At 41.2% G+C, this 25,415-nt stretch overlaps 1 protein-coding gene across 1 annotated transcript in view; it reads left to right on the top strand.

Moving 5' to 3' along the window:
- HMCN1 (hemicentin 1) overlaps window positions 1–25,415 on the top strand; it is a 427,446-nt gene that overhangs the window by 202,037 nt on the left and 199,994 nt on the right. Inside the window, exons 12-19 of the mRNA XM_036272178.1 lie at window positions 1,786–1,927; window positions 2,945–3,072; window positions 5,594–5,707; window positions 10,855–11,013; window positions 17,641–17,835; window positions 20,832–20,927; window positions 22,951–23,078; window positions 24,892–25,036. Of these exons, the coding sequence (XP_036128071.1) occupies window positions 1,786–1,927; window positions 2,945–3,072; window positions 5,594–5,707; window positions 10,855–11,013; window positions 17,641–17,835; window positions 20,832–20,927; window positions 22,951–23,078; window positions 24,892–25,036 (1,107 nt within the window). The remainder of the gene's footprint in view (window positions 1–1,785; window positions 1,928–2,944; window positions 3,073–5,593; window positions 5,708–10,854; window positions 11,014–17,640; window positions 17,836–20,831; window positions 20,928–22,950; window positions 23,079–24,891; window positions 25,037–25,415) is intronic.

Below are 25,415 nucleotides of genomic sequence, written 5' to 3'. Positions count from 1 at the left end.
TGGAATAATATTGGAATTCAATGGAATATGGAATAATATGAAAGACATTCTCTACCTCAACAAATTTATAATCTAATACACAACAAGAGAAAGAGCATTTTAAACAAAGCAGTCAGTAGTCAGGCTAAACTGTGGCTATAAACCTGTGCTCAGTATATAGAAAGAGGCAAAAAGACCCCATCTAGGGACTTTGCCTGAAACAGGTTTATGTTGAAGTTCCGAATCAGTAGACCAAAGGCAGTGGTCATGGAGGGAGTAAGCAGCGAGGAGCCACAGGGTAACCACTGGAGACCCAAGTGTGACGTCGCGGTCATATTCATTTTGCTCTCGGAGAGAATAGTCTTCTCTTGCTAACATCACCTTTGAGTTCCCTCCTGCGCTGATGGGGCAGATGCCCGATGGCGGTCACCCGGAGGGCCCCTCTGTGGTCTCCACCATGGCCACAGTCACTGCCTGCTGCCCCACCGTGGCTGGATGGTGGAGAACATGAGCATCCCCAGCTGGTCCCTCCTGCCCTTTGAGTACATATATGCCTTCACCTTGAGATAAAGAGTCTCCAGAAGCTGCAGGTGGACCACCGTATGTCATCGTTTCTAAGCACCGAGTGTCCTGAAGTCAATGGGCCTCGTGGAGGCCCTTCCCAAGCACCGTGTGCAGATGGGAAGTGGGAGCTGGTCTTCGTGGGGCCTGTGGGCCTGGTGATGGACCTCAGGGGCACCTTCTTCATCAACCCGCACACTCCAGGACCACTGGGAGCGCACTGGACCTCAAGGGCAGGGCCAGGAAGAACCTCAAAGTGTGTGTCTACCCCGAGAGCACAGGAACAACAATGGGGACCTGCCACCTTTCCACAGAGGTGACTTCTGTGTGGCCATCCAGATCCAGGTGCCCCTTGTCCCTATGCTGTACTCCTCCTTCTACAAGCCAGGGCGAAGCTTGTCGCCTCAGGAACATCAAGGCTTAGGTGCTGGATGCCATCCCCAGCAGTGGCCTCATACAGCTGACATTCTTAAGCTCATGGACACCTGCCACCAGGCCATGCAGACCACCTTCTTTGACATGTCCAGGACAGCCCAGGAGAGCAGGCCACTTCAGGGCCTGGTACCCAGCCTGCCTTGTGGCCAAGGCCAGGGGCTGGGGCAGGACCTGGCTAGCAAATGGCAGAAGGACCACCCGTTCCAGCTCCCAAACACCAAATACCACTGTGTTCCACGCCTGCAGTCCCCTGGCTGTCTTCGGGACCCTTCCTATAGCAGCGTTGGATCGAGGGCCCTGACACTCCTCAAAGGACAGTCAGCTGTGCCTTCTCTAATCTCTGAGGGCAGGTCTGTGCCCGTCCTCGTGTCTTCCGGGTCCAGGAGTAGGAGCAGGCTTTGGGGGTCCAGATGAGCTGAGCTGCTAGGCCTTGGGAAGAATGGCCAGAGGCAAAGCCTCCCGCCCTCCTGTCCCAGGCATGTGGGGTGTAGAGGCAGACTCCAGGGTGCTGGCCACAGTCTGCGTCAGGCTCTCAGGGGAGGAAGGGTTCTGGGGGGCCCAGGACCCCTGTGAAACCTGGGCCTCAGAGAGTCAGAAAGCAGGCCCTGCCGCTCCCGCCAGCCGTGGGGTGCAAGTCTGCTGAATGGGTACGACGCTCACTGATCGTTACTTTTCATAAGGCACTCTTAGAAGTGCGAAAGAAAAACGTGGCGGAGCTGCGGTGCCGAAAGCCTACCGGTCTGCTAAGAGAGGAGGCTTCCAAAATCAGAGCGAGTGGGCGTGTCACTCTCTGTTTCTTTCTATTTGCAGAGCTTCCCAAAGTCACCGTGATGCCCAAGAACCAGTCTTTCACAGGAGGGTCTGAGGTCTCCATCATGTGTTCTGCAACAGGGTATCCCAAACCCAAGATCGCCTGGACCGTTAACGATACGTTTATCGTGGGTTCACACAGGTACTGGGTTTGTATCATGTTCCTTGTTTTAACTGAGTGAGAAAAGTGAATGAAATTTCGGGACGAAACTAGTCTGATCAAATCCCTATGGTTAAGGGAGGTTTGACCAAAATCCACAGCTTTAGATTTTCTAAATAGGCCAGGAAATGCCCATAAAATAATGAGTGATGTATCTATAGAATTTGAGGTCATGAAGTCTTGAATGCAAAAGCAGGGGTCAAGTGCTTCCCAATATTTTGTGTTCAAAGATAGCACCGGGACCCTTGGTTTGCCTTGCATATTTGAAATGAGGAAAATGAATGTAAGGTGGTCCTGGGATTTAAAAGGAGAGAGTGGAGGCAAAGGACAGAACAGTAGTTCTAAACGAAGTGTGTGCAGACTTCCTTTGTAGTTCCTGTTCGCTTTTGCCATACTCCAGTGAACTGTTTGGTTTTGTTTTTCTACTGGATGCTTTTAAAAGACGTTGACTCCTTGCATGCTCAAAGAGCGTAATAAACATGTGGAACACAAACAATGGAGTTTCCAGCTATCGGGTTTACATTACTCTGGGTTTGGCATGAGGAGCCGGGCTCAGGGATGAGCCCGATTCTATTCCTAGTCTCATCGGTGACTCACTGTGTGACATGATAGCGGTTCCCACGGAACAAGATTTCTGGGTGCAAATTCCACTTCCCTCATTTACTGCGTCTGACTTCGAGTGAGCTATAGAACTTCTTTGCTCATCTGTGAAACAGAGACCATAACGGTGTCTAACTCACTGGGTTGTTTTGAAGAGTTGAAACGGTAACACATGTTCAGCCCTTCGAGCACCGTCTGGCTCCTGGAAGCACTGGGCACATAGGATCTGTTGTTGGCATTTTTTTAAATATATATATTTCTGCTTGTAGAATGATGATGTTAATCATTTCTGCAGTCAGCATCAAACATGTAACTCTCAAATATTTGAAGATATTTGGAAGAAAGATTCTTTGATACTATTATTAGGGGATTTTCTGTTTCTTTTCTTTTTGTCCATAGGTATAGGATGGCCTCAGAAGGTACTTTATTTATCAGAAATGCCGTTCCCAAAGATGCAGGGATCTATGGCTGCCTGGCAAGTAATTCAGCTGGAACAGATAAGCAGACTTCTACCCTCAGATACATTGGCAAGTATAACCAGTTTAAGAGGCAATTAAAATAGGATGACTGTCATATGAAGCAATGTAAACGTGCTTTGCTGGAAATTAAGATTAGGAAAGAGTTATACCTAGTCTTGTAATTTATTACTAATTTTCACACATCAATGAAAACAAATATTGTAACTAATTTAAGGTACATGTCAGGGTGTGAATAGTTTCATTCATCAGAAGCAATCCAGGAAGCTTGCCGAGTGTGGAAGGTTTCCAGGTTGTCCACAGATGTCTGTCCTTCCACGGTTTGCCTGTCCTCTGCACCATGCCACTTAGTAATGAATACATTCGATATATGTTCTAGTTTACCTCGGCTTCTGTATTTTCCACTTATATTTCAAAACTGTTTATAACATTTCTGTCCTAACTAAATATTTATAACCTTTCTGCCATTTATCTTGTCTAGATGTTATTTTCCCTCTTCATCTTCAGCTTTCCTCTCCAAACTCAAACATTTATTGAAGATGCACTTCAGGCCCAGCTGGTGTGGCTCAGTGGTTGAGCATCGACCCATGTACCGAGAGGTCAGCAGTTTGATTCCCGGTCAGGGCACATGCCCAGGTTGTGGCCCGATCCCCAGTGGGGGACATGCAAGAGGTGGCCAATCGATATTCTCTCTCATCCATGTTTCTATCTCTCTCCCTCTCCTTTCCTCTTTCTCTAAAATCAATAAAGAAATTTTTTAAAAAAGAAGAAGATGTACTTCGGGACAATTATTCTATGATATTCTGTACTGTAGCAGAAGAAAATATATTCTAATACATAATACAATCTAATATTCTAATATGTGACGTTACACATTCCAATAATATAGAATATAGACTAGAATATTTTCTTTAATTTGCTCTTCCTTAAACAAGCCAAGGACAATGACATACCTGTTCAATGTTAGTTGGTCAACTGTGAATAATTAATGGGTAGCAATCCACCCTTTCATTCATTCTTATTTGCCATTCACAGTGAGACCGTGGAGAGGAAAGGGTGTACAAGGTCCACAGTAAAGACTGAGAGTTGTAGTTGGTGTGTGTAGATGAGGGAGGTGACGGAAGTGTCATAAATGTTGCACCGGAAAGCTGGGAAGGAAGTCATCTCTTTTATAGAAACGGCGACGGCACATGGCAAATAAGTTGAGGAGGGAAGAGGGCTCAGATTGAGAGATCATTACAGATGTTCTCAGAGCACTCAGACGAGCGGGAACAGACAGCCAGGATGTAGAAAGGAGGTTGGAACAGTCTGCACTGCAGAAATGAATTTGAGTTCCTTTTCAAAGAAGCCAAACTATTGGACCCATTTATTTAACTTCTTCATCACCTAGAATATGTAACAATGTGGCGCAGGAGATGGCGGAGTATAACATTTTTAAATGTAGGTTACCCAGAGTCCTTACTTTTCAAGAGCTTGTTTAATGGGAGTGACTTTACTTAAAGGTATGTGAGAAGACAGCGAAGTACCACAACAATGGGAGGGAGGTGGAGGGGAAGATTCATTTCTACTGAGGAATTGGCAATGATTTTTCAGAAGACACAGGATTTAAGCTCTGGCTGGAAGGATGAGAGAGATTTAAAGAGCTGTGGCACAGGGCATTGCAGGCAAAGGAAGCAGCGTTAGCAGAATCAGGAAGACAGAGCGGGGTGTGAATTACCAGTAGGGCTCCACACCTTGTGATAAGTAAGGGACTGCAATGCGGGGTAAGGCTGTGTGACCGGTTATGGTTTTGAAAGCCAAACTAGGGAATTACAAAAACCTGAAGGGTTTCTAGCAGGGGAGAAACATGATCTTTGAGCAGCTAACTCTTGGCTTTGTTTAAGCCAGCCTCAGTGGAAGTTAGAAAGTCCTAAAGTCCAGTGAAGGGAAAAGTGTGTGAGTGAACATTTTTGGGAAGGAGGTTGCAATAGATTCTGCCTTCAGCAAAGGGGTGAAGTGAACGGAGCTAAGGAAAGAAACTTGGAGAATGTCTGTAGTTAGCATCAAAGGGAACAAGAGTCAGCACGGGGAAACTGCTCTTTCCAGATGCAAACTGTTAGCCAACAACAGTTCAACAGGAATGTCCTTCAAATTGCATAGAAAAATGTTATAACAAATTCACCTGCAGGTGTGTTACCCTCAAGTCCTCATGTACCCTCGTCAGTGTTAACATCATCACCCTTTTCATCCTTCTTTCTGATCCTTTAGTATTATTTCTATAAGCTGTATTCAGCTTTCCAAATTTTTTTTCTTCCCTTATATATTTCTTTTTTTTTTCCCATAGGACTATATACGGTTAATTTTCTAAACGTCTTACACTCCGTTTTTCAGAATTATTTTGGCCTGATATCCTTTTTTGGCCTTAGGAAATGCTCTTTTCGGCACACACATCAATGTGTCTTACGCGTCTAAGAGTTTCTTTCTGTTTATAAACACTGAAATTGCCACAGACATATAAATAATGGTCAATGTTTTGATGGGTGCATGCGGCTCTTTGCTAGACGTTAACCGTTTGTATGTTTGTCATTTTCAGAAGCTCCCAAGTTGATGGTAGTTCAGAGTGAGCTCTTGGTTGCCCTTGGGGACACGACCGTTCTGGAATGTAAAACCTCTGGAGTCCCCTCGCCTCAGGTGAAATGGTTCAAAGGTACATTTCTTGAGTATGTTCATGTCTGGATTTAGTTTTGTTTTCTCTTTTTAAAAACACACACACACACACACATTGTTAAAAGTGTGTTTTGGTGTGTGACTTAGCAGCCCCCTCAAACGTGTTTATGATCTCACTAAAGACAATAGTTTGAAATTCTGAACTCGGAATTTTGGGGTTTGACATCTGGTGTGGATTACAGGACCGTGAAAATCCAGGCAGGAACAGCTCGCCTGTGCTAATCCAGCTGAACATTCTCTGTGTTAGTTTAGGATTGTTTCCTGTACAAAAGTGTCCACGGGTACTCAGCGCTGAAAACGGCTCCACAGATTTCAGTTCCCTTTCCTTAGAGGTTCTCATGTTGAGAAAGTTTTCTAGATTCTCAAGGACACTTTCTATAACGTGCTCTAATAAAGACACGTGGACGCTGGAAATTGAATGACATTTGCCACTGAACTTATATCAAGTATAGAAGTTGTCTGCCTATATTTGTAACGTAAAGATTGTAACAAAGAAACACTGCCCTGTGATTCTAGAATAAAAGAGCAGTAATGTGCTCCTTGTCCTTAGTGGGAATACACTCGGGCCCCGGTCCAGGCCCGATGCTGACAGAACAGATCTGTGTAAAACATTCTGCTTCTGTTTCTGTCTCAGTTCTTCCAATTCATGAGAAGGAAAAATTCCCACAAACACCCTTACAGGGAGGTTGCTAGGATTATTGAGATACTGTTTTCAAAATACTTTTTAATCTTCAGATGAAAAATGCTAAATAGTACAAAGCCCCATTGTTATGATTCTGTTTGTTAAATCACAGACGTTTCCATGGCGACGGGTTGATGTCATCATCCAAAATTATTAATTCACCTCGGGTTCAAACTCTTGGGGAACATGAGGTGAAAAAGAAAGGCTTTGAGGAGAAAACAAACGCTTCTTAACATGAATCAGAAACGGGGAGGGAAACGAGAAGATAAGACCATTTTCCTGGTTTTCCAAGTGAAGAGATACTTAGTCTGTGTGTTTTCTCTGATAAGCATTTCTGGATTTGCTCCTTAGGTGAATTTCAGTTGACATGAGCTCATTTTACTTATTAAAAATACTTTAAGCTTTGAGTTATAAAGGAAATAGAAATCGATTTCAAGTTCTCATCATCACTAAATAGATCCAAAATATGTGTTATGGAGGCAATACTTGCTTTTTTTATGTCGGTCAGTCGTATAGGTTAAACATAAAAATTTTTTTAAAAGGAGTGGAAACTTCTGATTTCTCTGCCCTTTTATAGTAGTCCAAAAGAAAGTCTTTTATTCTCCCAAACTGAGGCCACTGTCCTGAATAACCCAGTCTTCATGCCCAGCCTTCGTCCCACAAATGGCGCGGACACTACAGGGGCACTGGGGAGTCATGTAGCCACCGCATGGAAGAGTCTGGACTTGGCTACCCACTTGTTTCTTCTCTCAACCACAGATGCTAGAGCTTAACGGGCCCAGGAGATAATACCCCATTTCTCTGTCAAAGTTATGCCCCTGTGAGTTAGATGCTGGCTGAGTGTCTGCGGGGACATGCTCCCATGTCCCTTTACAACACGCCTTGGCCCTGCTCCCCAGCATCACCCGCTCACTTTTATGCCGCTCACTCATAAGCACAGCCGGGCTCATCAGGAGCACAACTGGAGGACAGGCTCTCTACGTGCAGACTGCCCCAGAAAGAAAGGGGGGGACCCCGGGCCTTCCTCTCTCACGTGCCCTGCAGGGGATGGGACACCTGGAAGCTTAGGAAAGTCCCCACCTGATGGCAACCACAGGGCTGAAGAGCTGTTACCCCAATCCGAAGAATACTTTTTCTTCATACTCTTTTTTGTCCAGGCAATTCTGATTGAATGAAGTTGGTGGTTATTTATTTCTTTAGTTAGTTATTATAAGAACACATAACATGAGATCTCCCCTCTTAATCCGTTTGTAAGTGTACAATCGAGTCTTGCTGACTCAGGCGTTGTGTAGAGCAGATCCCCAGAACTTACCTTGTATTGTTGAGACTTTATACCTGTTGGATAACTCTCCAGTTCCCCTGCGCCCCACCCCCCAGCCCCTGGCAACCACCATTTATTAATAAATTGCATGGCATTCAGTCCCTCAGAGAAATGCAACTCCATATGTACAAATGGCCAGTGGGTTCAAAGGAGAATCAGGGACACTCTTAAAATGTTATGTAAAGCATATTTCTGTTAAAATATTAAAGGGATTGGATTTATTTATTTAGGTCAGTGGTTTCTTAAACTAATTAGTCAGGAATCCTGCAGGTTCCCCACAATTCTTTGCAGGGAACCCACAAGATCAGAATTCTTTTCCTCGTAATACCCAGATGTGATTTGTCTTCTATACACTCGCTGTCTCATGAGTTATAGTGGAGTTTTTGGAGGCTCCGTGACATGTGACATCCAGTAAAGTGAAGGCAGAAGCTAACCTGAACCCTCAGCTCTTTTTATTAAGCTAGAGATTCATGAGATTTGCAAAAATGTGAAACTGCCACATTTCTCACTAAATTTCTCTTGTTTGGGAAATAAAATTATTTTTTCATAAAATATGTTTAATTATATCAAAATGTCATGTACTTGTCATTATAAAATAAATTTATACATTTAAAATTCCTTCAGTTTCATTTTCTAAAATGCTAAATACAAGTAAGTAAATATAATAATGTACAAGAAAATATAAAAACACTTTGTAAAGACCCCAATAATTTTTAAGACAAACATTTTCGAGAACCACTTTATTTCCATAAACTATTTTAAAAGATTTTGTGCCAAGAGTAATAACCTCTCTGTTAGCCTTTACATCACAGAGGTCAGAACTGAATTTAAACTACAGAAGAAAGAGAACCTTCCTCAGTGGTAATGTTAAATCCTAGATTAGATTGTCAGGAAAGTGTGTGTCTATCTATCTATCTATCTATCTATCTATCTATCTATCTATCTATCTATCTATTACTATGTATAACATTCTTCTAATCTCATATTAAAACTAAACCCAATTTCATTTCCATCTTAAAGTTTTGTTTTTCTCTATGGCTTCTCAGTAATTTGATGACTAAATTTTCAGTAGACATCAAGAAAGGAGAGATTCTTAAAATGCAATCGAAATGCAGACTTGATTAAACCAATGTTTTCTACTTTGCACTTGATTTCATTACTGCTATTCTTCAAACACTGCTATTTTAAAAAAGCAACTAGCCAGAAGGTCTTTATTTCATCCTGTTACGTTCTCTGACATACACAGAATAAATAAGGGAGAAGTAAATTCCAAAAATCTAAATGCACTTTAGTCCACATATTTTAATTCCTGATGGACAGCTAGGCCACACTGTGCCCTCCCTTAGTGGGATGAAAGTTGATGTCAACATAATCGCTTTTATTTGTGAAAATTTCCCAGAGGCACATAGACATGCCTGAAGTTGCTTCTCTTTCTCGTGTGCTGTGTAATAGCAAGTTTAAAGGGATGCCCAGAGTTTTGAATGTTGGAATGCTGAAAATACTTTATTTTTGGCATGGGCGGTTGCTGATGTAATTTCTTTGTATTTTTACATGTATGGCTCTTTTGACATCTTCACCTCCCAAAATTACAAAAACAAAAAGAGAATCATGTGTTTGTCGCCCTGAGTCTCTTGATTGTCATTTTCCATTGTGTCCTCGCAGTTGACTAGCTCTGGGGCTTTCTTTGCCCACTAGAAGCAAAGGGAGTTACTTCTATGGGCCTCGGGCCCTGGGCGCCTGGCTAGGCTATTATGCGACATTTTGGAGCTTATCTTTTCAGACTTGACATCTGGGCATAAAACCCTAAGAGCAATGGCCCTAAAATCCCCTGGAAGTTTTCAGGACTTCCACAAAGCATTTGATATGACCCTTTACAAAAACAAATGAAAGACATAGGCACTAAGCTGGCATTGCATATCCAATACGAGAGGACAGCCTGGAGGAGGGGACGCATAAGGAGAGGCTCACCTAATTTATAGGTTTGTTGAGGTGTTGCTTGCCTTCAAATAGACGTGGTCCTCAGGGGATGTGGGGTGCTGCAGGGGCACACAGCACATACAGGGATCTCAGACATAATTCAGCTTTCTGGGTCATCTACCCTCGCACTGAGGTCAAACTCAATACGTAGTTCCATCCCCCATACATTTATCCTCTAACAGCTTCTTCCAAACAACCCATAACTCCAACTAAAAGAACTTCGATGATGAGCCCGGCTGGTGTGGCTCAGTGGTTGAGCATCGACCCCTGCACCAAGAGGTCGCCAGTTCGATTCCTAGTCAGGGCACATGCCCAGGTTGTGGGGCCAATCCCCAGTGGGAGGCATGCAGGAGGTATCCAATCGATGTTCTCTCTCATTGATGTTTCTATCTCTCTCTCTCTCCCTCTCCCTTCCTTCTCTCTAAAATCAATAAAGAAAAAAAAAAAGAACTTTGATGACTAATACAGAGTCAGTAGAGGTATCCTGGGAGATTTATAGGACAACACCTCTCTGGCCATGGTCAGAACTTTCTCATCCGTTCTCCTACCAAGTTCCTCCCTACCCTCTTTAGCTAGCTGTGGTCCCTTCTTCCCCGGACACCCTCAGAATCCTCTCAGGCAGCTTACACAAAATCTAACTAATAGCATTTAGTGAACCAAAGCCGGGTCATTCACCCAATTAAAAGCACCTATGGTCTCCTAAGCATTTCCTGGGTAACTGAAATTCATCCTGCCGCATAGATGGTAGAAATCTCTTTTCAATCTTCACCTTCCTTTCCCCATTCCTCTCTTACTTAACATCGCCATGGGGGCAGCCTGCATCCTTCCCCCGTCCCCCAGTGTAGCGTCAAAGAGTTTGTTCTGATTTAGGTACAGATGCAGCAGGAAATACATGTACATAATTCATGTAGGACCAGATTTTTGGCCATAGGTTAAGTCTGATTAGAATTATACGGACTAATCAGCTCAGTGCCAAGAAACACTTCATTCTTTCATTGCAAAAACATCGTTTCAGTGTCTGCATTGTGCCAGACACTTGTATTTAAAATTTTTACAATCAGTTTTCTTTAGAAGTTTTGAAATCAAACCAACAGCAAACTATGTAAATACTTTAGTGTTTAATGTTCTCCCCTTTGTTTTGACTTAGGGGATCTTGAGCTGAGGCCCTCAACTTTTCTCATTATTGATCCTCTCTTGGGACTTTTGAAGATTCCAGAGACTCAGGATTTGGATGCTGGTGACTATACGTGCGTAGCCGTCAATGACGCTGGAAGAGCGACTGGCAAGATAACGCTGGACGTTGGCTGTAAGCATCCCCGCTCTGATAGACGAGCTTGTTTTGAAATTGATCTGCTATTTTTTGCTGTGCTTATAACTTTGAAACAACTGGCAGGAAATATTTGTCAGAAAGGCAAAATTGAAGTTAGCTTTCAAGATTATTCATGTAACAGGGGTAGTTAGCATTTACCAAGTGCTTTCTATGGACCATGCACTGTGCTGAGAACTTATATATGTGTTATCGCCTTAAATGCTCATAACGGTTTTAAGGGAAAGATACTGTACTTTTCTCCATTATATAAATAAGGAAATGGTGTAAATAGGCTAAGCAGCTTGACCAGGGTCACAGGGCTGTGGAGGGGCGGAGCCTGAATGTTTGAATCTAGGTTGTCTGAATTCAGAGACTGTAGATTTCCTTGGTATATCATCTATGGCCAAATATTTTTCAACCGAGAATCGTTCATTCTGACACCAAATTCCTAAGTAATAACATCTGGAGGCCATAAATTAGACTTTGGCCCTAGACGTAATTTGGAGATGTCGATGACAGCAAAGGTAGCAGATTGTGCTTTTACTTTTTAAAAAAATTCAATAGCAATGACTCCTCAGTGTATAAAATAAAGTACTAACTACAAATAAATGTCAATCACAGTGTGAAGGATACAGCACGTACATGATAAGCGTTCTTGGATTACTCAAGGAGCCCGGTTCTCCCTCCTTTGTCTCTCCGTCTCACGTTTCTTGAAAAAAAAAAATTAAAATTCTATGCAGTATGGTAACACTTGAAATAAAACAGAGCTTGCTTTGTATGAAAAAGAACCTGGCAGCTTCATTTTAACAGATAATTCAAATGTTTGCATCACTTAAACTTATAAAATATGACATTCATTAAGTTGTACTTTCATTTATGTATGATGATTTTCATGCCAAAGCTGTTTTTTTGTTTTTTAACAAAAGTTAGGAACTATAACGATAATGCATTTTTTTAAAAGAATAAAATAACGTAAAACATTCTAGTTCCACTATCTGAAGTCTTTAAATGAAAATCATGGCCATCTAAGCTTAATATTTTGTTTCATATAAACTAAAAATTTTCCTTCCGAGATCTTTGATGATACCCTCGTTCCTAGACTGTTGAGTGACCATTCTGCCTTCTTGTTGATTATGCCCTTGGAGTAAAATCAACAAAACTGGAACTGGCCACAAAGACCAGGGTATAGCAAGATATGTTGGAACCACGACAAAGCCCGGTGGTTATTTAGAGAAGTACCTCGGAAATAAGATTGGAATCTCTGGGTGGAGGGTATTGAATCTATCCGCAGAGTATCAAACATGAGTAATGCTGTTTGAAAGGTGAGGTCCCAGTGAGGAAGGTCACCAGATACAGAATTCTTGTTTTCAAGAAATCTACAGAGTACCTTTCAATTCTCAACATTTTCTAGTTCTGTGTCTCCCTTCTTCTGGTGCACAACATTCTTTTCAAGTTCTCTAGCTCTAGACCAGAGGAAGGGGGAAGAGCCCCAGTAATTGTTCCCAGCAAAAAGGGAATGACACTCTCATCCCCCTCCAAGACAGAGAGTTAAATATCTAACACATGTTCCTTTGTTTACTTACTGCCTTCTCGATACTCTTTGTAGCTTCTGGACTTTCCAAGTTCTCTTTTCTGACTAGCGATAAACCATATCAGGATTAGAGCTGTCTGTGCTGGCAGGATTTGTGATGGATTAGAAAACACCCTAAGAATCTTTTGTATTCATCCTTTATTCCGTAAACTGAATTTTGTTTTATCTTCACTCAATTTCAAGATCTTCTCTCTATGATCCTTTCTGAAACAATGGCTCGCTCAACTATTATTCCAGTAAGTGTTCTAATGAAACCGTTAACATAAACTCGATTGTTTACTTACTGTAACCTTGATCACTGTTAACAATTGTCAAATAAAGTCAGCACTTCATGTTTTCCTCCTGTCTTAACTATTTCCTCATTCACCCCTGAAGTCCTGATCATTGGCGCTTACAAAGTTTGATTATCCACAAGAAACTGTTGTTCCATATCCGAGGAAATACAGGCTGTAACTGCCAAGTTCTATGCAAGTTACATTTGTGGTGATGGTTGTGGTTGTTACTATTAGGTTTAAGAGCAGCAAACAGAAAAACAAAATCTCTCCAGAATGTTATACAGTAGTTAAGAGGATGGGCACTGGAGAGAAACTGGGTTTTCTGCCTGGCATTTAATAGTAGGACCTTATGGGTTGGATATAAACATGAAATGAGACATCATTACCCATGAGCATTCCACTTGGCAGTGGTTACTGCTGTTCTTTGAAGTGCTTAATGGGACATGCATCAATAGGTAAATATTAGCTTCACAAATTGAGTGGTCATTCTGATTCTTTGAGTCTTGGAAAATAATATAAAAACTCATATAAAATAATGGCATATTATTTAAGTTTAAGCATGGCGCTTTTGATAAGAAAGGCATTGTTTCTACTAATTTCCACTAGTTTTCTTTTAAAAAAGAAGGGAGACAAGTTGAGTACAACTATTAGTAATGCATAAAATTATTCATTTGAGCTCCAAACTTATTGGGCATAAATCAGAGTAGCTTATGACTTAAGAAGAAAAACATACTTTTATTCATATTATGTAACTGGGTTTTCAGATTGTTTTTGTGGGCCTATTACTTCCCATCAACTACACTAGATCAAAATTTTTTATTTTATATTATTAGAAAAAGACTTTAATATTATTCTTGAGTTCTAGCTTCTTGTAGTGAGTCCCCCCTCCCTTTTGTATTTCTCATTATCATGGCTTTAAGTCGTGGACACTTCGGGTCAACGGGGAAAGTTACCAATGCTTTTCATCCATTTGAAAAGAGGTAGTAGATTGTGAAGTCATTTGGAAGAGACGAAGACGGGCCACATCAAACAAAAAGTTGGCCTGGCAATGATTTTTTTTTGCAGCATTCCACACCACACAGGGTTGGAGTCATAGACTGTGGTTTCATGTTTTGTGGTTTGGTAGAAACAAAACAGTCTGTTCAGCCATGTTAGGAAAGAAAAATCTCTGTTTGACTAATTTAATCCTAGAGCTGCCATAGTGGAGATTAATTGTCACCAAAGGAACCAGAATCATTTTATGGAATAAGTTTTCGAGCAAGATGGTCCATCTGTTTGTAACTGTTACATTTTCACAAGAATGTGTGCACACAGACATCTGTCAGTAAGTGACAAAGCTGTATGTGCACTGACTCTGAGCAATTGTCAAGGTACCTATACACAAATATTTAGGGGATCACAGAGGATTCAACATCCTGACAGATTATATGCAGTAGCCAAAATTAAAATGAACAGTAGATACATTAAACGCCAGAATTATGACTGAATAAATTCACTACAATATTTATAATCAATGATAATTACTATTTGGTTGATAATTACGTGCTAAACGATTAATAAACATTCTCTCGTTTAACAACAAGAAGTAAGAAATGCCGTTATCCCCTTTTGTCCATGGGGACGTTTAGACTGGGGGAAGTAAAATCATTGTCCAAGTTTACAGACTAAGAAATAGTGGAACTGCCATTTGAAACCACCCAGTGGGCTGTAACTTGTTGGAGCAGCACAGCCTCCTCCGTACAAGTCCAGGATTTTATAGTCCAGTCACCCCTGCTCCCGTTCCCCCAGTCTCTTAATCTGTTTACCATCCACCCAGTGCTATTCTCTTGGAGTCTGAATTGGCCACACTCAGGAGCAGGAAGTATTTAGGAGGCTTCTTGGCCTGAGTTAGGAGTTGCTTAAATTTTGAGGTTCACTGGTCATTGATGCTGTCTTGGCTACTTACCCAGAGAGTGCCTGCTACTCTCGTTTGTCTTGTTTTCTGCTCCCAGTCCATCGTTCCCTGAGCTAGCGCTTGTCTTGTACCTGACACCCTTCCCAAAGCTTCTTCTCCCCAGATGACTTCTCCTGTCTTAATTGAGTTTTATGGGCACAACTTGAGCTTCACTTGCGCATTTATATTCCAGTGTATTCTTGGCTTTCGTCAGTCTGAAAATTCTAATTTGTCTCCATTCCCACTGATGGCTCTGTTCTGTTGGGTCAGTGAGCTTGGTTTCCTCCCAAGTTCTTGGTTGACCCCAGGCTTCTGCATATCTCTTTGTTCTTCTGGAATTTATTTTCTGTCCCATCTCCACACTCAGCTACGCCCACTCTGAGCCTAACACAGCCTGAGACTTTTTCATTTAACCTCTATTTTTCAGAAAAGCAGCCAGCTCTACAATAAATGGCTACTATCACTCCAGAGAAAAGTAACGAGGCCTTATATATCCAGAAGAAGGGAAGAATGAGCTACTTTATAAACTTCTTTAAAAATACGTTTATTTTGCCTATTATTTTTATAAGCCAAATTCCCATGTGGATGGATTAAGAAAAATCTAAACAGATACACTTCTTCTTTTTAAAAACACATTGCTCAATTGTTATGTATTCTTGAAAAATGCAAGTTAATATGCTGTGACTCAAAATTGCTGTTGTCATCATATGTACATATGCAAGCACACAATTATTATTTAAGTATTCTAATATTGATTGAATCATTCACAAAGATCTAACAGCCATGTATAATGCACAAGGTTCTGTGTTCGTTGCTGTGAAAGATAAAAATATGGTTGCAGAAGTGAACCCTCCAGGGAACATCTAACATATAGTCCAATAAAAGGATGAATATGATGAGAGTGGTACAGATTGAGTTCTCCGAAACCTCAGAGAGGGAAGAAATCATGTCCATTTGGCTGGTGATGATGAAAGAATTGTCACTATTTCAAGAGCCAAGATCAACGGCAGACATTGCATTTGAAGGGGATGGCATAACATAGGTAACCCTATGAGAAAGGTCAGTCCTTGTTAGAGAAGAATAAAGAGTTCAGATTGTCCAGAGAATGGGATTTGTGTAGGGACCTCCTAGGAGATGAGGCTGCAAAGTTACAGAAGGTTCTTTATCCCAAGCCAATGAAGACCTAAGGCTGCTTGGAAGACAAATGTACATCCGAGTCCCAGAATTCCCATTGGGAAGGGAAGATGTGATCTCTGTACCCATTTTTATTAGCCTGCTAAACAGCTTAACTATGGGCAATTTTAAGAACCCACAGAAAAGGGGAGGCTGATAAAATGACAGAGACAAATGCAACCCTGGAGGTGGATCAACCTGGTTTGCAACCCTAGCCCAGTGTTCAACTCCATGCCACACTTAGCAATTGAACTCTCTGTGTCTCCGTTTCTTCATCTGTAAATAAGAGCATTAGTAGTATCTACCTCATATATTGGGGAGATTAAATGAGATAATTAATGGAAATCACTTAACATCTGTCCCTGTCTCTGTAAGTAAAAGTTGTTGTAATTCCTAATTTTTTTGTTTTGTTTTGTTTTTGTTAATCCTTACCTGAGGATATTTTTTCATTGACTTTTAGAGAGAGTCAAAAGGAGGCAGTGAGGGTGAGAGAGAGAGAAAAAGAGAAAGAGAGAGACATCGATGTGAGAGAGACACATCAATTAGTTGCCTCCCACATGACCCAGACCGGGGCCAAGGATCGAGCCTGCAACCGAAGGACTTGCCCTTGATTGGAATCAAACCTGAGACCCTCCAGTCCACAGGCTGACACTCTAATCAGTGAACCAAGCCAGCCAGGGCTCCCAACTAATATTACCTTGACATTATAAAGCAGAGGTACCTCCCCGTGATCTCTTCTTAGAGTCCTACATAGTCAGGTTTCATGAATTACCTCCAATAGTATTGTATATATTTCTCCTTACCTGGTGTCTCAAACATCAGTACTCACAAGTTCTGGAGTACATACTGAGAGGCTCATTTATTTGGGCTTGCTGACAGCATCCTTTCTATATTACATTCTGGTGTTTCCAAAGTGTGCCTGACATATTTCCAATACCTCTTCTAGGCTTACCTGAGTTATGTGGATAATTATAGCCTTATTAACTATAATTTTATAATTTCTGAATCATCTCTTAACTCTAAGATTTTAAGCACTCATTTCTTTCTTTATCAAATACTATAATCTGTTACTTTAATTTGTATTATTAATTCTCAAGCTTAAATGTCTTTAACCCAAAAATGTGAAAAAATGAGGTTTTGAAAAGCAAGAATGTAATATAGAATGGATATAATTTGGGATTAAATACTGTTCACATGTTATATAATGATCTATTGAAGAACAAACTCTGCTATAAATTAAGTTCACTTAAAATTTTGACTAAAAGGTGTAAGTTTTATAAAGGTCAGAAATATTTCATTAAATGTCACACTTATTTATTAGAAAGCTTAAAGATTGGATCAGTATGACAAACTAAAATTGAAAATAGATTTCCAAAATGAAAGATTTTGTTTAAAGTAATTTCGATTTAAATTCTCACTCTTCATCACTTTAAATAGGTAGTTGAAGTACATTGAATCTCTTCATTTATAAAAGAAAAAGAAATATCTGCTACTTCAATAGCAGACAGGCATGCCAAAATGAAATTCATAATATATGATCAATGGTTTGATTCACATTCAATCTGTTGACAGTTTAATAATTCAGTTTATATTAAATGTGCCTGTATACAATCCCGATGACCTTTGTTGTTGTTGTTTTAAATATCTTCTAGCCCCTCCAGTTTTCATACAAGAACCTGCTGACGTGTCTATGGAAATTGGTTCAAATGTGACATTACCTTGCTATGTCCAGGGCTATCCAGAACCAAAGATTAAATGGCGAAGATTAGACAACATGCCGATCTTCTCAAGACCCTTTTCAGTGAGTTCCATCAGCCAACTAAGAACAGGAGCTCTCTTTATTTCAAGTAGGTTAAAGGAAATATATTTTTATACAAGTGTGTACATATAGATTTTATGCATTGGTGTTGCTGTGTGTGAAATAGTGAATTAATCTTGCCAACCCATTTGGTGTTTGTTGCATTTTACTTTAAACTAGTATTGGACTCATATTTAGGAATCATCATAAATGAATTCTGTTTTATTTAAATGCATGTCATATCACAAAGGCTTATGCAGCAACATGATTCTGTGTATCTCATTGTTTCTTATTGCAACAGTCACCTGGGCCTCCAGGTGGATAAGTGATCAGATTTTATTGACTCCTGCACCAACTATTATAGAGAAAGGTAAAATATTACCAGTAGTTAGTGAATGTTAATTAATTATTTTTGGCCAAAAAGTACATAAATATATGCATAGGGATCCGGTATCTATTGAAACTTCTTGATCAAAAGCTGTATGTATCTTGAGCAAAGATTGAAATAAAATGTCAAATACTCCAGCATCCCAAAATTTTACCTGTAAGCTACTAAGCATTCAGATATCTATAAACACATTTTAAGAATATGTGGATAGTGGCTTCAGAGGAGAAATACATTTAGATGATTAATAGGTTTTATAAAAAGTAATTGCATCTTTGGAGTATTTTGTGTCACGCCTCCAATGATTGATCTCCATGTTTCTTAATATTAAATGTACATGAGCCACTTAAACTTTCAAGTACAACTGTCTAATTACAAGTGCTTAAATGTTCAGCTCTGTACTAGGCTCTGTGGTGAGGCCACAAGTCAAATATAGGGTCCTTCACACAGGCATTTTACAATCCGCCGTCTGAGTGGACGGCCTTAGAAGTACCTACTGGGGATCCTCATTGGGTTGAGTCACATTGCACAGGTGGAGAAATGCATTTCATGAGATTGAAAAGAGAGCCCCCCCCAATTTCATAGGCAGGAGAACAACTTCTCTGCAGGTTAGGAGAGAGGAGAGAGGGAAGAGGAGGGAGGTTCACAGAGTTATACAGGGAGGGTGGTGGTGGGATGAGAAGCCCAGAGGGAAACAAATTACACCTTAACAAATCAATTAGAGGAGACGAACAAGCGGGAAGAATAAAACAGGGCAATGAGCCCTGGCCGGTTTGGCTCAGTGGTTAGAGCGTCGGCCTGTGGTCTAGAGAGACCTGGGTTCGGTTCCGGCTAAAGGCACGTGCCTCGGTTGCAGTTTGTCCCCGGCCCTGGTGGGTCGTGCGGGTGGCAGCCACTCGATGTGTCCCTTTCACATTGATGTTTCTCTCTCTCTCTTCCTCTCTCTCCCTCCCACTCTATCTGAACAAAAAATGGAAAAATGTCCTCTTGTGAGGATAAAACAAAACAAAACAGGGCAATGTACCGACCAGAGATTTCCCAGTTGTCTAAATCAAATGGAAAGAAACGAGGGATTAGAAACTTAGTTCTCAGTAGTATGATGTATTTCTGTACAAATTAGCCCAAGAGTTGATAATATAAAAAAGATCTTGCTTAGAAGCCGCGTGTAACTTATTAACCAGGTACTCTGCCGCGTTTTCCTTTGCAAATGAAGGAGTGCTGCTGTGGAAAATGAAGGAGTGCTGCTGTGGAGTGTGGACGCGGCCCGCGTTCCCCAGCTGCTGCTCTGCGGTCCGCATGCGCACGGTTCACAGAGGAGGGGATCTTGTTACTGCTCTTAATCTCAGAGGGTGTGCAACGCTTCCTAATGGGGAGCCTCATTTCTCTCCATCACAACCCTATCAGTAGATTAAGCTGTGCTTATTCTAGTCACGATACTTGCAAAGATGACAAGCATGCATTCCCCTATTTAAAATCTTCCCTCGCTGCCCCTACTGCTCATGAGACAAAACCACACTTTGTAAGACACCAGGCTGCCTCTTCAGGTTCCGTCTCCTGACTGCATCCACCTGTCCCCCAGTGGTCCTCACCCTAGCCCCCCAGCACCCTCTCTAATTAAAAATACCTGTAATATCCTTTTTATTATCCTGAAAAAGTCCATATAGTTGATCTATCTACATAATAAAAATCATTTTGATGTCCCAAATGTAGCACAAAGGAAAAGAAAAGAAAGCAATTTTATTAAAATGAGAGGTATTTTAATTACTCTGTAAATACACTGGTAACATTTCTACAGTATGTGTACATGTTCGTACATCGCCATGAGTTTGGCAGCTCAATTGTAGACTGAGCAGGAGTGTGGAGTTGAGGACTCAGAAACTCCAAGCAGGTGAAGCGATCTTTTGAAATGGTAGATAATTCTTGCTGAGGTGCTTTCTTTCTCCCGCTTACACAGAATTGGGTTGTAGGCTCATCCAGGGTGGGCAAAGTAGGTTCCCAGTTGTGAGTATGCGAAATACAGAGTTTATTCTTCTACTATTATTTATTCATTATTGTATGATTTTTCATACCACCAACTGTTAACCTACTTTTGCCACACACTGTATAATTATAAACAAAGTCATCAAATCCACGAATTTACGGTGGGACCTTCAGAAGTCTTGCTGGTCTTCCCTGGCCTTTGACCACTAAATGCCAATAGACTCCCCGATTGAGGGGCCAACTAAAGTATCTCCCCCTGCAAAGCCCCGGAATGTCCCCAGGGTGGTGGCGCAGCTTCCCATTCTTTGAACCAACCATGATTTTTCAAGTCATGCTCTTGCCTTTGCAGCCCATTGGGTTTGGACTGCCCTCCCTCTATTCCACCTCTGCTAAGGTACCACTGAAATATTACCGCCTTTGTACAACCTTTAACTCCTCCACATGCCATCGGTCACCCTCCTCTGCTCCCACAGCTCATTGTTTAAAACTCGTATTGTAGCATTTATCACACTGTGGGATGAGTATGTTTCCCTCCTTCTGTGTACATTTCCCCCCCCCCAGCATGGGAACTACCAGAAGGCAGGGGCGTATTATCCACCCACAGATCTCAGCACTGTGCCTAGCACATAGTTAATGCTCCAGAGATGGTGTTGAATGAGTAAATGATCTCTTATTTTCAGACTTATGGGCAAGTGATAAAGGAACCTATGTCTGTGAAGCTGAAAACCAGTTTGGAAAAATCCAGTCCCAGACAACAATAACAGTGACAGGACTTGGTAAGCTCAATGAACTGCTTAGACACCACACTCTTCTGAATCATCAGACTTCTTTTACTACATCGTCTCCTGCCTGTGCTACTTTGATTCTTTTTTTTCTCCAATTTTTATTAATTTATTTTTGTTACAGATGTTTCTCCTCCCCCCCAGGCTCCCTCCTCCCAAACCCATCCCCCCCTCCCCTAGCATTGTTGTCTATGTTCATATACATGCATATAAGTTCTTTAGTTCATCTCATCCACCCCCCACCCCCCGACTCTGAGGTTTGTCCGTCTGAACCATACTTCTTTCTATGTCTCTGGGTCTATTTCGTTCATCAGCCCACCTTATTCATTATATTCCACAAATAAGTGAGATCATGTGGTATTTGTCTTTCTCTGATTGGCTTTTTTCACTAGCATGATACTATCGAGATCCCCCCATGTTGTCTCGAATGATAAGCGATCTTTCTTTCTTACAGATGCATGCAACTTTTATTCTTTAGAAAACCGGTAAATATCTGATTACTAGATTAACCTTCCCTCTACCATAGTTCATATTTCAGAGGATGTTAAAACTGAAGGTAATCTTAGAGATCATCTGCTCCAAGCTCCTTATCTTTCATTTCAAAAAATGAAGGTCAATTTCATTAAATCTATTTAAATATGAACACACACGCATACACTTATTAGAGTTGTGGAATTCTTTTTTGTTTACCATTCTTGCATTTATTATTTTAGTTCACATGGAATTATTTTTGTATATGACATAAAGAAAGAACAGGGTATTATGATTTCCAAGTAGGAAGATATTTACTTCATTATCTTTTATTGAATATTCTCTTCCCACTGATTAAAATGCCCATTTGGTCACATGCTAAATTTGTATCCCTGCGCTTGTTCCTTGGAGCACCATTTATGCACAAGTCCTACATTGTTTGAATTATTATAGCATTTAGTGTGATTTTTAAATCTGTTAGTGCATGTTTCTCTTGAATACACTTCTGTAAGCTTTTCTTTATGAATCTTCCGGTATTCATCTGCATGTACTTAAATTTTCCAGGTAGAATAACTTATGGAGATTGCTTTGATTTATGTCAGATTTATTCATTGATTTCTAGAAAAGGACATCTTTACGATACTTCTTGACTATTCTATCTCAGGGAGTTTACCTCATTCTGTTTGCTTGAGCAAATGCCAGCCCTTCCCCGATCTCATCCCTTCTCCATAGGTTTTCCCCTCTCCAGTAAGTCCTATCCAAGTTTTCAGCATGGATTGCGACAGCATGGATTGACCTGGAGAGTATTGTGCTAAGTGAGATATGTCAGACAGAGAAAGAAAAATACAATATGATTTCACTTATATGTGGAATCTAATGGACAAAATAAACCAATAAAATAGAAACAGATTAGTATTTCCTGAAAATGGTTCTGATGACTCCTCTTTTGTACTTGTAAATGCTTTCAGTCTCTCTCCACCTGTCTATCAAGTACCTTGCTAATTTCTTGGCATGTCGGGCCTCCCGGGCCATAGATGTATTCTTTTTCATTTTCTCTATTTCTGTACTGTTACCTGTCCTCTTACCATTCACTTGGCTTAGAAGAGTCTTTTATCTCTGTTTTCCAATACATACCCATTTACATTTTAAAATCTTATTCTTGAAAAATAATTTTTAGCCCTGGCCAGTTTGGCTCAGCGGTTAGAGCGTCGGCTTGCGGTCCGGAGAGACCCGGGTTCGGTTCCCGCTAAGGGCACGTACTTCGGTTGCAGTTTGTCCCCGGCCCTGGTTGGTCGTGCGGGTGGCAGCCACTCGATGTGTCCCTTTCACGTCGATGTTTCTCTCTCTCTCTCCCTTCCTCTCTCTCCCTCCCACTCTATCTGTACAAAAAATGGAGAAATATCCCTGGGTGGGGATAAAAAAATAAAAATAAAAAAATAATAATTTTTAAAAATATATCATAATGAGTAGGCATGTTGACGTGTAAAAGAGTTTGCCTTCCTTTTGGGTGAGACGGAGTTGTCAGCGCCTGTGTTTTCTGACTCAGTTGCTCCACTCATCGGAATCAGCCCTGCGGTGACCAGCGTCATCGAAGGACAGCAGCTTACTCTGCCCTGTGCTCTGCTGGCCGGGAACCCCATTCCAGAACGCCGGTGGGTGAGGAACTCGGCCATGGTAAGAACACCTCAGAGTCACGCCGTCCTGATTTTCGGAGAGAGAGGCAATGGAGTCCAACCACTGAAATTTGTATTTGATAAATCTCAAGAAATATATTTTCTAAGTGCACCCAAACTTTCCTTCAGTATTAACATGTTTATGCAGTTCATATGACTTTGGAGTGAATAAGAGAGACATAGTCAGTAGTGTAATTTCTGTAATTTTGCGTTAAACCTAATATAATAAACTCTTTTCAGAATATGGACAAACTGAAACAAGTATGAAGTTATTTTCATAGCATTTAAATCTATTTATATTCTTCTTTATAAGCTGTAATGAAATGTTAATATTATAAAAATCTCCATTTTATATATTAATCTTTAGTATTAACTTCAAAAGTTATATCTTCTATTGTGAAGTGTTTTAAGACGTGGGTCTATTTTCACTATGAAACGACGTGGATGATTTCCTCAGTTCTGTGGACGTTTTCTGTAAACATGCTCCTTCTATGGCAGTACATTTTCATCTAGTTCACGGTATCTGTTCTTTCATTTTCCAGAGGGTTAGACTCTCTCTCTCTTCTTGAAGTACCAAAAAGAAGTGAGTTGAGTCCATGGACCGAGTTGTAAAATTATTCATATTTGCCCTGGCCGGTTTGGCTCAGCGGTTAGAGCGTCGGCCTGCGGTCCGGAGAGACCCGGGTTCGGTTCCCGCTAAGGGCACGTACCTCGGTTGCAGTTTGTCCCCGGCCCTGGTTGGTCGTGCGGGTGGCAGCCACTCGATGTGTCCCTTTCACGTCGATGTTTCCCTCTCTTTCTCTTCCTCTCTCTCCATCCCACTCTGTCTGTACAAAAAATGGAAAAATGTCCTCGGATGAGGATTAAAAATAAAAAAATAAATAAAATTGTTCATATTTGCAAACAAACCTGAGAAAAATTAGTACACCTCAACCAATTAAACAGCGCGCTCATAACAACAGATGATACCGTTTGAACACTACCGTCTCCTGGGACTAAACAAAACGCATAAATGGCAGTGAGAGGGGACTGTTCTGGCGACAGGAAATGCTCCAGCCCACTGTGACACGCTTCCCCTATCGCACATTGTCCTCCGATATTTTCATCTGCCACTGGAAAGGGCGGTGTGGCGAGCAGGTGGCATTCGGTCAGCTTGAAGAAGTGCCCGTTTGCCAAAACAAAAGTATCAAATGGCTTGCAAGTGATAACGGGACTTCTTGTAAACAAAACAAGAAACGACTCAGTTTCTTTCTCGTTTGCAGCCATTGCAAACTCTGACAGATGTTAGTATCATTTTTGGTGGTATTTCAGGACGACAGACAATTGATACTACCCTTGGTAACCTTTTTTTTTTTTTTTAATCCTCACCTGAGGACATTTTTTCTATTGATTTTTTAAAGAAAGAGTGGAAGGGAGGAAGTCAGGGGGGGGGGGGAGAGAGAGAGAGAGAGAGAGAGAAAGAGAGAGAGAGAAAGAGAAAGAGAAACATCAATGTGAGAGAGACACATCAATTTGTTGTCTCTTGCATGCACCCTGACCAGGGCTGGGGATCAAACCTACCACCCAGATACGTGCCCTCGACCAGAAATAGAACCTGAGATCCTCTGATCCGAGGGTCTGTGCTCTAATCAGTGAACCACACCGGCCAGGGCCCCTTGGTAACACTTTTGCTCAGCATTTTTCACTTAAGGATGCTAAAATATTTTGTTATTTTATAAGACATTGAATAACCCAGTTGAAAAAAAACAGATTCGGTTTTGGCTTAGGCCACATTGCCTTTTTAATTAAATATGACTCTTTTTTTTGTCTTTAAGCTGGTCCAAAATCCTTACATCACTGTCCGCAGTGATGGGAGTCTCCACATTGAAAGAGTTCGCCTTCAGGATGGAGGTGAATATACTTGTGTGGCCAGTAACGTAGCTGGAACCATTAACAAAACTACCACTGTGGACGTGCACGGTAAGAGACACACCCGCGGTCCTTTCCAAACCGTGTTCAAAGCTGCGTTCATATCTTTACATCAAGGAATTCCGCTCCTCTGGTTATAAGAAGTAGATGTCTTTCCTCATTGTCATGCTTAACAAAAGGCTTTATTTCTTGAACAATCTTTGCGTGGTTAAGGCTGTTTCCAGAGTGTCCTGCGTACACAGAAAGACGCTGGGATCCGCCTAGCTGAATCTGGCAAAAGGCTTTGTAAGTGGCTCCTTAATTGATGAAAGTGAAGTCAGTTCTCAAAGAATTGTGTTTAAAAATACATTTTAATTTCAGGCAAGCTGAATTTATTATATGATCCAAATTGCCTTTTCTTTTTGGATTGTGAAACAAGCATGTCCTTGCT

Source organism: Molossus molossus, unplaced genomic scaffold (genome assembly GCF_014108415.1).
Source record: "Molossus molossus isolate mMolMol1 unplaced genomic scaffold, mMolMol1.p scaffold_m16_p_20, whole genome shotgun sequence".
NCBI classification, from domain to species: domain Eukaryota; kingdom Metazoa; phylum Chordata; class Mammalia; order Chiroptera; family Molossidae; genus Molossus; species Molossus molossus.
This window is presented reverse-complemented; position numbering and strand designations above follow the sequence as displayed.